Raw genomic sequence first — 13654 nt, forward strand, 5'->3', positions numbered from 1 at the left:
CGGAAGTAGTTTTATTTTCCAACACTGATGTTTGCTGATCACGTCATCATTGATCCTCTTTACTGATCACACATCACTTCCTGTGTGTGTTTCACTGTAAAACAAAATAAAAGCTTTTTAATGTGAAGGATTGTGGTAGGCTTTTATTTTTTAAACAACCACCGGAAGTGTAGCTAACAAACAGTTGAATCTTTTATGTTTTTCAGCACTTCCGGTTGTGAAGATAGTGAATGAAATACTTTATATTATAATACTTTAATATTACAAGTACTCTAACCGAGTACAACCCAACGTGTACAAGACCGTTAGTAGTACTTTTAGCAGTATTTATGTGTATATTTAAACTGTTCGTGAAATCAACGCTGACGTCAGCTCAACAAAACGCACCGAGACTGAACAGCCAATCACAGCAGAGGACACTAGATCTCCATGGTAACCAGGATCGTCTGTTTCCAGCTGAAGAGAAAAACATCAGAGTGTCGGTGAGTCTTTGATGTTTTTGACTGAGAATAGAGTTTTACTGATCATAATAATAATAATAAGTATTAACCTGTTAACGTTCCTCTGGCACGAGCCCGTCAGCAAGCCTACTTCCGGCTCTCACGAGCTTCTAAACATGACGTAGTAGTAAAAGAAACAAAACTCTTCTATAAAAGTACTGCCTTAAAAACATCACTTATAATGAATACAACCAGCAGAAGAAGTATTCACATTATTTTACTTCAGTAAAAGTACTAATACATCAACTGTAAAAATACTACTGCATTTAAAATGAACAGTTTGACTTGAATACAAATATAAAAGTATTACTATGTAAAGACACTTAAAGTACCACAAATAGAAGTACTCATGCTGATAAATATATTATTATTGTATTATATAATATAATATAATATTATATTATATTATTATATTAATATTATATATTATATGATTATATATTATATTATGTTATATTATTATTATATATTATATTATTATATATTATATATTATATTTTATATTATATTATATTTTGATGCAGCTGGTTAGGGTGGAGCTCATTTTAATAACTTCTTATAAACTATAATAATACATCATTATTATACAGCAAAACATATTCGTTGATTAAATACTTTATTAATTAATCTGTAAAGTTACTAAAGATTAATGTAGAAAAGTAAAAAGTAATTAAACATTCTGATTCACCTAATGGGCGAGACAGGAACCAGATAGATCATCTGATGATAAATGGAACCTGGAGACGCTCAGTGTTTGATGTCAGGGTAATGCGAGGAGCAGATGTTGCTAGTGATCATCACCTTGTGTTCGCAGTGCTGGAAGTAAAGTTAAGGAGAGCTGGGAGCAGAAAGATAGGAAGACAACAGTTTGCCACTGAAAAGTTACAAGATCCTAAAGTGAAAAGCTCCTTCATAGTGCAGCTAAAGGATAGATTTCAAGCACTATCTGACCAAAGTGATGTGCAACAGGATACAGACACAGACACAGATGAGATGAACACCAAATGGGAACAAGCAAAGCAAGCATATCTAGAAACCAGTAAAAAATGTCTCATCAAACAGAAGGAAAGAAAGGAGTGGATAACCGATGATACATGGCAAGCCATTGATAGAGGCATTCGATGGACACTCTTCATCACTTGAAGATCTAGACTATGCAGATGATCTCTCTCTTCTTTCACATACTCATCAGCACATGCAGGAGGAAACATCCCGCCTCAGTGATTTTGGTCAGAAGATCAGCAGAAAGAAAACAGAAGTGATGACTCTGAACATTCCAAGTCTCTCACCAATTCAGCTTAACGGAGAAGATCTCCTTAAAACTGACGAGTTCACATATTTGGGCAGCACTGTCAGACACGATGGCACAGATAAAGACATCAAGAACCGTCTTAATAAGGCAAGGAACGCTTTCAAAGTACTGGATAACACATGGAGGTCACAGCAGGACACCATCAAGACCAAACTCAAATGTATCAGAGCTGTGTTTTATCCACCCTATTGTTCTATTATAATAATATATGATATTAATATAAAACCTATTGTACGGTTCTGAATGCTGGAGAATGACACAAGAAGACCTCAACAGACTATCAACCTTCCACACCAGAGTTTAAGACGAATACTTCACATTTTCTGGCCAAACACCATTTCAAATAAAGACCTGTAGGACAAATGCCAACAAGAATGCATGGAGACCATCCTAATGAGAAGAAGATGGAGATGGGACATGTGCTGAGAAAAGACCCTGCTGATATTACAAGAACAGCCTTACATTGGACACCAGAAGGGAAAAGAGAAAGAGGCCGACCAAGAAACACACGGAGAAGAACTGTGGAGGAGATGCAGAGCCTGAACCACTCATGGGGCACCATCCAGAGACTCACCCGGGACAGACGGGAGTGGAAGACTTTTCTTGCTGCCCTACATGCAGGAGGCATAAAGGGAAATGATGAATAAATATCTACACATATTTCTCTGTTGTATAAACGGCTTTGAACAGACTTATGAGTCAATAATGTGAATGACTGATGGAATACGTTCAACACTTTAATAACTTTAAATATTATCTTCAGTTGATGAACGCTGCTGTTTAGTGAACACGTGTCTCTGTTCAGCTGTCCTCTGAGTAACAGACATGTTGTGTTGGAGGAGGCGGTGATGGCCGGGACGTCCAGACACGACCGAGAGATGTCCATGAAGGCCAAGCGTGAGCTGGAGGAGTGCAGGGACCCGCTGGAGAGACTCAGGCTCCAGTGTCTGTCCAGAGGCTCGTCTGGCATCAAAGGTCTGGGCAGGTAAGCTCCTCCCACTTCCTCTTCTTACGGCTATGTGACGTTTTTATGACATAATATACGATGACTGTATCATGACTTTAGTCTGATGTGTTGTTGGCTCAGTGTGTTGCTCACCTTTCATTCAGGAGGTTGCTGGTTCAAACCTTGTGGAAGACAATGATGTCACTGTTGTCTTGTCCTTCCCATTGATCAGGTGGCTCTGTTGTACCTGTAGATTATACAACTAACTATAAACTATCAACCTAACTATAGAGGTTAAAGCCTCTCGTGTCTCTCATGTCTCTCATGTCTCTCATGTCTCTGTCCGGCCACACAAAGCTTTCTGCGGCCCAGCATTGGCTGGTGGGCCTCATATTGACAAACTGTGTTCTGCTGGTTGCTGTGTGATGATCGTTACGCCTTCAGTTGAGTTCTGAGGTTGTTGTCTTCCTGTGATACATGAACACGGTGTTACGCTGAGTCGACGGCGGCTGCAGGATGTTTTGATGCGTTGGGGTTGATTGTGTTGTTGTTGCAGATCGTGTGGTTTAGTGCTGATGCTCCTCAGCTGGAGATGCTCCTCATCAGCTGCACCGTCAGACACCGTCAGCTCTTCTACTGCAGTCCGAGGATGAAGTACATGTTACTACATGTACTTCATCCTCAGACTTTAACTGCAGTCAGTGGTTATTGTGCAGATGAAGATGTTAAAACCTTGTAACGAGCATTTCAAATACATGAGATGATCGGACTCTATTTAAGTGCAGTGAGCTCGAGCTATAGCTGCAGTAGCATTCAGCTCACATGTTCATGTAACAAGAGTTCAAACTGAACAAGTACAGTAACACTGACAGATGAGGACTTCTGCTTTATCTTTACTATCAAAGCAGGACTTTTACTTGAAATAAAGTGTTTTTAAATTCTGGTATTGTTTCAGTAAATCATCTGAATACTTGTTCCACCAATAAGTACTTTCACTTTAAGTACATGTGAGTACCTGAGTACTGTCACTGATGCCAAAGGTCTGACTGTACGGACAGATGAAATGTCTTCACACTGACTCCGTGTTCGTGTTCCTCAGAACCTTCAAGATAATGGACGATAACGAGAGCCGCTCCCTGGACCTGAAGGAGTTCCTGAAGGGTCTGAGTGACTACGGGGTCCTGATGGAGAAGCAGGAGGCCACAGCTCTCTTCCAGCACTTTGACCGGGACAGGAACGGGACCATCGACTTCGACGAGTTCCTCATAACTCTGAGGGTAACAATACAGAGCGGTTGCTGTGCAGCTGACGAGCAGCTCACGTCTCTTACCTTCTCCATCTGTTGTCTGCAGCCACAGATGTCTAAAGCCAGAAAGGAGGTGGTCACGGAGGCGTTCCGGAAGCTGGATAAGACGGGCGACGGCGTGATCACCATCGAAGACCTGCGGGGCGTCTACAACGCCAAGTACCACCCCAAGTATCAGAACGGGGAGTGGACAGAGGACCAGGTCTTCAGGACATTCCTGGACAACTTTGACTCTCCGTACGACAAAGATGGAAAGGTGAGGAGGAGGAGGAGGAGGAGGAGGTGGGAGGAGGTGGTGGTGGGAGGAGGGAGGAGGAGGAGGTGGGAGGAGGAGGTGGGAGGGAGGAGGAGGAGGTGGGAGAAGGAGGAGGAGGAGGTGGGAGGGAGGAGGGGGAGGCAAATGTCTCCACTTCATTGTGTTTTCTCTTTCATCTGGAGGATGTTGTGCAGAGTAGATCGTTGGTTGATTCCGATGAAGAGCAGCACAGAGAGATGAAGCTCTTCATCACACAGCTCAGTGTTCGTAGGTCAGTGTTTCTGTCAGCAGGTTGAGTCTCAATAAAAACAAAATCATCCTTTTTGATTCTCAGTTTCTGGACTCAGACTCAGACTCTCTCGCTGTGTCCTCACTGAGAGACTTCTGTTCTATCTGTAATTGAATATGTTTATCACTTTTATAATGTTTCTGTAAGAAGTTCAACAAACTATTTAACGTCTTTGTCAAAGTCTCAGAGCGTATAGAATGACGTTGGGCTCATTGGATGGAAGCAGCTGCTCTCTGATGATAAACGTCTTCTATCTCGACTGACTCACTGTGTTCTTCGTCATGTTCTCCTCAACAGTAACTCTCTCCTCTCATCAACAGGTGACCAAAGATGAGTTTATCAACTATTACTGTGGAGTCAGCGCCTCCATTGACAGAGACGTCTACTTCATTCTGATGATGAGAAACGCCTGGAAGCTGTGAGAGGACACACAGCACAGCCTCCAGGATCCACATCACTGTGTTCAGATGATTGCATCTCTTCTACCAGCATCACTTCTGTGGAATCATGTCTCTAAATGAATGTTCTACAGAATGACTCATCATTCTGCAGTTTGTTTTATGAGTTGAATATGATCCAGATATACATATAGAAGAGGGAAACATGTTGTATGGTAGGTGAACAATAAGCAGCTTTATTGTACGTTGATATGCAACAATACAGGCTTTGTTTAAATAAAGGACGTTGGTACAATCACACGTTTCCTTGTAGTATAGTATATACAGTATATTTAGTAGCTACAGTTGAGTTATTACAGATGTGGGAGAAGATAACGCGCGAGGTGTCGGTTGTGTGAGATGTATTGAGAGGCAGCTTTGTGTTTGGGTCTCATGTCACCTGAAGAGCCTGTTGATGAACAACTACAACAGCTTCAGTGGTGCAGAGACCAGCAGCTCACCGGTGTTCATGTTCCAGCTCAGATCATGAGACCGACAGGTGACAAAGAGAACCACCTGAACGCACCACGCACTACCAGACTGTCCGGGTTAAGAGTCGACTTTAATCTCACGTTTAGGAGGTTCGAGACGTTCTTTAGGGGCCGTTGTGACCAGATTCTAATGTTACTTTAGCAGGTGGTCCTTTAGGTAGTTAATACTCTCTTTATACATAATGAACCTGTGGGAAACCGGTAGTAGGAGTTAACCAATCATGTTGGAGCAGGCTCTGCTTGACTGCAGGTCTGTGAGCCACAGAAGGGGAACGTTATCTGGAACCCACCGGCTAACGTCTGAAGATGAGTCAGCTCTTTACTGGTTTAAATGAGCTGGTAAACTGGCTGATTGTGAAACAATCCGGTCAAACACGTCGTCTCTCAACAGAGTGACCCTAGAAAGACCTTTAGGTGGTCTTTCTATAGGTGGTTCTGGTTTCCACTGAGGATGTTCTACGGGTCAGTTAGGAGGTTCTAAGGATCCTTTAGGTGGTTCTAGTAGTCAGTTAGGAGGTTGTAAGGATCCTCTAGCATCCTGTCTGTGACCGTCCAGGCAGCCACTGAATCCATGTATTTCATCACGACTTGCTTGAAATGTATTCAGATGAACTGACCCTTTAACCAATGGGCTGCCTGGCAGATTGTTTTCTGTGATTTGTAAAGTAAAACATGCAGAAACAGGTCTGGTTCCTCCAACAACACCATGAGGAGGTATGTCAGTGTACATGTATGAGATATGATGCAGATATACTTGATATAATCATATGGCATCAAAAGACACAAAAATACACAAAAAGCTACATTTCAGAACCTCTGCTCATCAGCGGCTACGTGTTACATTCTGGTCTCACGTCAAAGTCCTCCGACGCAATAAAAGCTCTTTAACACATTTCTGCTGCACAGACTTTGAGTCCGTTGACATTCTGGACCTGAGCTACAGATTGAAGGAGTGGCTGAAGTGAACTTTGACCTGCTGGATGAAGTCATTGAGGGTCATTGACTGGACTTCATGCACGTTGGAACCAAATTTCATTACAATCCGTCCAAAACGTTCTTTAAATATTTCTTTTAAAAAAACATTTCCACGTAATGAAGGACACTGAAGTGCGTGAGAACCTTCATGGAAATCCATCCCGTAGTTGTTGAGAGAGTTCTGGATCAGAGTGGTGGACGGACTGACATGAGATTTATCTCAGGACTTCATGTGAGGCCATGACCTCCATGTTGGAACCCTCAGATTCAGAGCATTGTGAAGGGAACCGTGTCCGTCCATCACCGCTCCTCCTCCTGACCTACTTGATCTGATAGAAACTGGACATGGTGACGTAAGCCTCGGCCTCGTTTCCTCCACTGCTGCATTCGGGCTGAGGTGTGAGAGGTCTCTCCCCGAGCCGGAGGTCCTCGACGGGGGACGGACCGATGCTCCGGAAGCCGTCCTCTCCGTCGGAGGAGGAGCTCCTGCTCAGCAGGGCGGAGAGCTCCAGCTCCTCTGTGCCGACGCTGGTGGTGCTCCTGGAGCCGTCGGAGCTCTGGGTGGAGCAGGACGGATTCGACTGGATGTCGTCAGCAGCAGCTTCAGCGGCGATCGGAGGCTCAGCGTCCTCACACGACTGCTTCTCTGTTTTCTCCACTTTGAGGGCGCTGAACTCCTCAGGTTTGAAGTTCAATAGGAGGCCCTGAAGAAGAGAAACAAAATCATGTTTGTCGTGGTCCAGACCTGAACTCTCTTAGCTCTGTCGGCACTGTTGCTGTTGTTTGCGCTGTTAGCTCTGTTAGCGCTGTTAGCTCTGTTAGCACTGCTAGCTGCTAGATACTAGATGCTCAGCCGTCACCATGTTGAGAGCTGTTGAGAGGCAGTGGATATGCTCCCAATCTCTTATTACGCACCTCTGGAGTTCGGTTGGTTAAGGTCAGCAGTCAACCTCTGGTTCTTTAAAGTGAAGCCAGAGCTTCATGTGTTAAAGCTGCATTCTCTCTAGTGTCCACCAGGGGGCGACTCCTCTGGTTGTATAGAAGTCTATGAGAAAATGACTCTACTTCTCTCTTGATTTATTACCTCAGTAAACATTGTAAACATGACTCACTTTATTCGTCTTGCAGATCTGCACCAGTGTGTGTTTGGGGTGCGGGATGCTCGGCCACATGTACGTAAATATTCTGTGAAGGAAACAGAAGATATAAATAGATGACACGCGTCTAGAAACACTGACTTTGTGACGAGGAAGCAGAGGCGCCGTACTTGTTTTTGCAGAAGAAAACAACACTTGAAGGCACCACCACCAAAACGATGAGACACACAATCAGTTTGTTTGTCTCCCGTCTTTCATCCGTCTGTTTCTGGACTTCATCTTCTTCTTCATCATCTTCTTCTTCTTCTTCTTCTTCTGGAGAGAAAAGAGAGGATGAAAGTTAAATAAGGTCTTTATTCTCTTCAGTGTCTTAAAGAAGCAGAACGTGTTTCGACTGGTTCTCACCAGCCGGAGTAATGAATGTGGACGGTTCGCTCCACTTGCTCCAGGAACCCTGCAGACCGTTCACAGGGATCGATCTCGCTTCCACCTTGTACTCGGTGTGTTTTCGGAGGTGCTCCATGTGGATCTTCAGAGTGTCTGATGACACGTTTTGAGTCTGTGGTCAAACACGAGAACAAGTCAGTCTCTGCAGAACGTCATCAACGGTAGAAAGACAACAAGTGAAGCGACAGAAGTGACGTTACTATCGTGCTGTCGTTCCACCAGATGTGCAGCTGGAAGAGCTGGTTGTCTACTCTAATGTAATCGTTGAGGTACGGAGTCTGAAGGCGGATCACGGCCTGATGAGAGTCCAGATCGAAGGTCACATTCTTCACCTGAGGACTTCTGGGCTGAACTGCAGAGACACAACACTGATGTCATCACTTCACATGAGTCACTTTCAAATTCAAATCTGGACCATTTTAGCATCGAAAACAGGAAGTGACCACATTAGGACTGAGGAGGAGTGACGTAGAGACGCCGTATACGTCTCTGGTAGAGACCTGTCAATCACTGTGTAGCCCCGCCCTTAAGCATCCCCTGCTTTATGGTCTGTTTGACTCTAAATGGACCATAATGTACTAAATGAACATCATGCTGTATTGAAGAAGACTTGAAACTAGAGATTGAGACCATAAACTCATGTTTACAATGTTTACTGAGGTAATAAATCAAGAGAGAAGTAGAGTCATTTTCTCATAGACTTCTATACAACCAGAGGAGTCGCCCCCTGGTGGACACTAGAGAGAATGCAGCTTTAACACATGAAGAACAGACTTCTCTTAGAACCAGAGGTTGACTGATATGAAGACAACGAAGCCTGTTGCAAAATAAAGTGAAAAGAAAAAGTGAAAAAATAAATCGGTGAATTACAGCGTTTGTTTGTTTCCATCAAAAATGTCGTCCTGAAATAAAATGGTGAGATATTTGTGTTTGATATAAATACCATAAAGGACACTAATAAAGAGCGTTCATGTGTTTTATGACTGCAGTTAGGATGATGTTACTGTATATGAACCGGTCTCAGTGTAGTCCTGATCCTCTATACGAACCAGTCTCAGTGTAGTCCCGATCCTCTATATGAACCGGTCTCAGTGTAGTCCTGATCCTCTATATGAACCGGTCTCAGTGTAGTCCTGATCCTCTATATGAACCGGTCTCAGTGTAGTCCTGATCCTCTATACGAACCAGTCTCAGTGTAGTCCCGATCCTCTATATGAACCGGTCTCAGTGTAGTCCCGATCCTCTATATGAACCGGTCTCAGTGTAGTCCTGATCCTCTATATGAACCGGTCTCAGTGTAGTCCCGATCCTCTATATGAACCGGTCTCAGTGTAGTCCTGATCCTCTATATGAACCGGTCTCAGTGTAGTCCCGATCCTCTATATGAACCGGTCTCAGTGTAGTCCTGATCCTCTATATGAACCGGTCTCAGTGTAGTCCCGATCCTCTATATGAACCGGTCTCAGTGTAGTCCTGATCCTCTATACGAACCGGTCTCAGTGTAGTCCCGATCCTCTATATGAACCGGTCTCAGTGTAGTCCTGATCCTCTATATGAACCGGTCTCAGTGTAGTCCTGATCCTCTATATGAACCGGTCTCAGTGTAGTCCTGATCCTCTATACGAACCAGTCTCAGTGTAGTCCCGATCCTCTATATGAACCGGTCTCAGTGTAGTCCTGATCCTCTATAAGAACCGGTCTCAGTGTAGTCCCGATCCTCTATATGAACCGGTCTCAGTGTAGTCCTGATCCTCTATATGAACCGGTCTCAGTGTAGTCCTGATCCTCTATATGAACCGGTCTCACTGTAGTCCTGATCCTCTATATGAACCGGTCTCAGTGTAGTCCTGATCCTCTATATGAACCGGTCTCAGTGTAGTCCTGATCCTCTATATGAACCGGTCTCAGTGTAGTCCTGATCCTCTATATGAACCGGTCTCAGTGTAGTCCTGATCCTCTATATGAACCGGTCTCAGTGTAGTCCTGATCCTCTATACGAACCGGTCTCAGTGTAGTCCCGATCCTCTATATGAACCGGTCTCAGTGTAGTCCTGATCCTCTATATGAACCGGTCTCAGTGTAGTCCTGATCCTCTATATGAACCGGTCTCAGTGTAGTCCTGATCCTCTATATGAACCGGTCTCAGTGTAGTCCTGATCCTCTATATGAACCGGTCTCAGTGTAGTCCTGATCCTCTATATGAACCGGTCTCAGTGTAGTCCTGATCCTCTATATGAACCGGTCTCAGTGTAGTCTTGATCCTCTATAAGAACCAGTCTCAGTGTAGTCCTGATCCTCTATAAGAACCGGTCTCAGTGTAGTCTTGATCCTCTATAAGAACCAGTCTCAGTGTAGTCCTGATCCTCTATAAGAACCAGTCTCAGTGTAGTCTTGATCCTCTATAAGAACCAGTCTCAGTGTAGTCCTGATCCTCTATAAGAACCAGTCTCAGTGTAGTCCTGATCCTCTATAAGAACCAGTCTCAGTGTAGTCTTGATCCTCTATAAGAACCAGTCTCAGTGTAGTCCTGATCCTCTATAAGAACCAGTCTCAGTGTAGTCTTGATCCTCTATAAGAACCAGTCTCAGTGTAGTCCTGATCCTCTATAAGAACCGGTCTCAGTGTAGTCTTGATCCTCTATAAGAACCAGTCTCAGTGTAGTCCTGATCCTCTATAAGAACCAGTCTCAGTGTAGTCCTGATCCTCTATAAGAACCAGTCTCAGTGTAGTCCTGATCCTCTATATAAACCGGTCTCAGTGTAGTCCTGATCCTCTATAAGAACCAGTCTCAGTGTAGTCCTGATCCTCTATATAAACCGGTCTCAGTGTAGTCCTGATCCTCTATAAGAACCAGGTGAACCTGGTTCATCTTCTGGTTTAATGTCGGTTAATGTCTGAGGTTTGTAAAACATGAGTAAACTCAGATTCACCTATCTTCATCAGGTTGACGGTGGTTGTAATCCGGCCTCCTCTCTTCAGGTGGACGGTCACAGTTAAAGGACACACAGGGTTCAGGTTTACGGAGCTCACGTTGTCCCCGAACGCCTCCAAACACACTTTGGCTTCATTCTGACTGAAGTCGATGAAGCTGAGAACAGAAGAGCAGAGCTGAAGCTCCTCTCAGGGCAACGCGTCATTCACTCAATGAATCATAAGGTGTTTTTACCACACTGTCATGTTCCTGATGCCGTCATCTTCTTCATCCTGGTCATCATCATCATCCTCGTGGTTGTTCCTGCCTCCCACCAGTCTACAGCTCAGACTGCTTCCTGTTCTCATGATGTGAGAGGAGCAGCTGATTGTGGGCTCTGAGAGGAAAACATTCATTAAAGAAGAAGAAGAAGAAGAACTGTTTTAATATTAATATCCTGAAACACTGAGACTCACCCCAGTTAATGAGGTTCAACAAAGAACCAGATAAATGACGTAAAATAATAAATATAATAATATTGTCTAAGTTAGTTTAAGGGTCTGATTTTAGCTGACGTTCAAAAGATAATTACAAATATTTAAAATATATATATATATATCATTTATATAAATGATATATATAAATATAAAAGGGAGAGCGGGTCAGTTGAGATATATTATATATTATAATATATTATATTTAATATATTATATTTAATATATTATATATAATATAGCTCTCCTCCAATCCATTCCTTTAACGACAGTAGATTCACGATCGATGTGAATATTAAAGACTGAATCTGTATCTATGACATCATTAACTTCTATGAACTCAACAACATTCTTCTGCTCTGAGTCATAATGCACATGTAACATGATAAAGATCAATAACAGTGAATATTGTGCATCAATAAACATGAGAACATGTTCATATATCTGCTCATAGCTGCACTAAAGCATCATAATCAAGGAGTCTATATTCTTTGTTTATTTAAAAAGTTTGATTTAGTAAATATGGACGATGCTCAAAGAGTCGGCTGTTAAAAGAAGAAGAATAAAGCTTCTAGTGGTCATTCATTCATTTAAGTTATTTTATTTTGCTCTCATTTCTTTTCCAGAAGATTAATGTTTTTTGTAAAATAATGAAGTCTTGTGATCTCATGTGAGACCAGATGTTTGTCATGACATAAATAATAATAATAATAATAATTTTATTTATATATCACCTTTAAAAACATTGACAAAAGCAGCAAAATCAAATAAAGCTCAGTGAGATAAAACAAAAATAAACTAATAAATAGATAAATACATTATTTTATTAATATTATTGTTTATTAAAATTGTAAAATAATTTAGTAAAATCCACAAATAAAAATAAAACAGAAATAAAACAGAAAAGCGACGACATCACATAACAGCCAGTCTGTTCAAATGTGTTTTAAGAAGTGATTTAAATTCACCTCAGTGACTCTGAGATGAACCTGCAATAATCAATAATAATAATTTCACTGCAATAATCTCAGATACATAGTTCTGATTCGAGGGTCTTCTCACCATCGTCTCCGTCTCCGCTCTCAGTCCGACTCACAGCCGGCAGCAGCAGCAGCAGAGCAGCGATCCAGCAGCACAGCAGCATCTCCTCAGAGCCTCAGAGCCTCAGAGCCTCAGAGCCTCAGAGCCTCAGAGCCTCCTCACAGCTGCACACATCAACTCAACTCACAGCGTCTCTACAGCTGACGGCTGGTTCTCATCAGCCGGCGAGGAGAGAGGAAGGAGGAAGGAGGGAGGAGGGAGGAGGGAGGAGGGAGGGTAGAGTTGACTTCTTTGCTCACAGGATGTAAATCAGAAAACTACTCTGTTCAGCAAACAGCAGGTTCTGAAGGAGAAGAAGAAGAAGAGTTAACTTCATCAGAGCTGAAGAAGAAACAAACAGAAAGTCTTCAATCAAACTGTAGTTTATAACCGTAACAGTGCACAACAAAGATGGAAACTGTGACTAAACCCAACGAACAATTTAGTCAAGACTAAAACTCTCCTTATTTACTTTAAAGTGCATATTTACCTGCTCAGGTACTCTGTCCGTACTCTGTACCTGAGCAGGTACTCTGTTCTCTACCTGTTCAGGTACTCTGTTCTCTACCTGTTCAGGTACTCTGTTCACTACCTGTTCAGGTACTCTGTTCTCTACCTGTTCAGGTATTCTGTTCTCTACCTGTTCAGGTACTCTGTTCTCTACCTGTTCAGGTACTCTGTTCGCTACCTGTTCAGGTACTCTGTTCTCTACCTGTTCAGGTATTCTGTTCTCTACCTGTTCAGGTACTCTGTTCACTACCTGCTCAGGTACTCTGTTCACTACCTGTTCAGGTACTCTGTTCTCTACCTGTTCAGGTACTCTGTTCATTACCTGTTCAGGTACTCTGTTCACTACCTGTTCAGGTATTCTGTTCACTACCTGTTCAGGTACTCTGTTCTCTACCTGCTCAGGTACTCTGTTCACTACCTGCTCAGGTACTCTGTTCACTACCTGCTCAGGTACTCTGTTCACTACCTGCTCAGGTACTCTGTTCACTACCTGTTCAGGTACTCTGTTCACTACCTGCTCAGGTACTCTGTTCTCTACCTGTTCAGGTACTCTGTTCTCTACCTGCTCAGGTACTCTGTTCACTACCTGCTCAGGTACTCTGT

General features: G+C 43.0%; 2 protein-coding genes across 3 annotated transcripts; one reads left to right on the plus strand and one right to left on the minus strand.

Moving 5' to 3' along the window:
- The first annotated feature begins 393 nt into the window (after positions 1-393).
- On the plus strand, positions 394-5310 carry capslb (calcyphosine-like b). Of its 2 annotated transcripts, none has more exons than XM_076078291.1 (5): positions 394-482; positions 2655-2797; positions 3858-4035; positions 4111-4320; positions 4930-5310. In XM_076078291.1, exons 2-5 carry the CDS (start codon positions 2661-2663, stop codon positions 5029-5031), a joined length of 627 nt encoding a protein of 208 aa, XP_075934406.1. In that variant the 5' UTR covers positions 394-482; positions 2655-2660; the 3' UTR covers positions 5032-5310. The 2 variants fall into 2 exon arrangements, with proteins under 2 accessions (XP_075934406.1, XP_075934405.1); XM_076078290.1 differs by having other exon boundaries at positions 426-482; positions 1315-2797.
- Positions 5216-12659, minus strand: il7r (interleukin 7 receptor). The gene is made up of 8 exons (XM_076078289.1): positions 12524-12659; positions 11223-11364; positions 10987-11144; positions 8257-8408; positions 8015-8168; positions 7780-7924; positions 7625-7697; positions 5216-7216 (listed from the first exon to the last, which is right to left on the minus strand). Exons 1-8 carry the CDS (start codon positions 12603-12605, stop codon positions 6833-6835), a joined length of 1290 nt encoding a protein of 429 aa, XP_075934404.1. The 5' UTR covers positions 12606-12659; the 3' UTR covers positions 5216-6832.
- Positions 12660-13654: the final 995 nt, after the last annotated feature.

This window comes from Anarhichas minor, unplaced genomic scaffold, assembly GCF_050575085.1.
Source record: "Anarhichas minor isolate MPS153535 unplaced genomic scaffold, ASM5057508v1 ptg000064l, whole genome shotgun sequence".
NCBI lineage: Eukaryota > Metazoa > Chordata > Actinopteri > Perciformes > Anarhichadidae > Anarhichas > Anarhichas minor.

What these genes read in the sequence shown, in the direction of transcription:
- capslb (XM_076078291.1), top strand. Translation starts at nt 2,661, where the DNA reads ATGGCCGGGACGTCCAGACACGACCGAGAGATGTCCATGAAGGCCAAG. An exon ending in GGCATCAAAGGTCTGGGCAG is followed by an intron (nt 2,798 to 3,857) that starts GTAAGCTCCTCC and finishes CGTGTTCCTCAG; the next exon opens with AACCTTCAAGATAATGGACG. An exon ending in CGTACGACAAAGATGGAAAG is followed by an intron (nt 4,321 to 4,929) that starts GTGAGGAGGAGG and finishes TCTCATCAACAG; the next exon opens with GTGACCAAAGATGAGTTTAT.
- il7r (XM_076078289.1), bottom strand. Translation starts at nt 12,605, where the DNA reads ATGCTGCTGTGCTGCTGGATCGCTGCTCTGCTGCTGCTGCTGCCGGCT. An exon ending in GTTTTCTTCTGCAAAAACAA is followed by an intron (nt 7,698 to 7,779) that starts GTACGGCGCCTC and finishes TTTCCTTCACAG; the next exon opens with AATATTTACGTACATGTGGC. An exon ending in AGATCTGCAAGACGAATAAA is followed by an intron (nt 7,217 to 7,624) that starts GTGAGTCATGTT and finishes TCTCTTCTTCAG; the next exon opens with GGCCTCCTATTGAACTTCAA.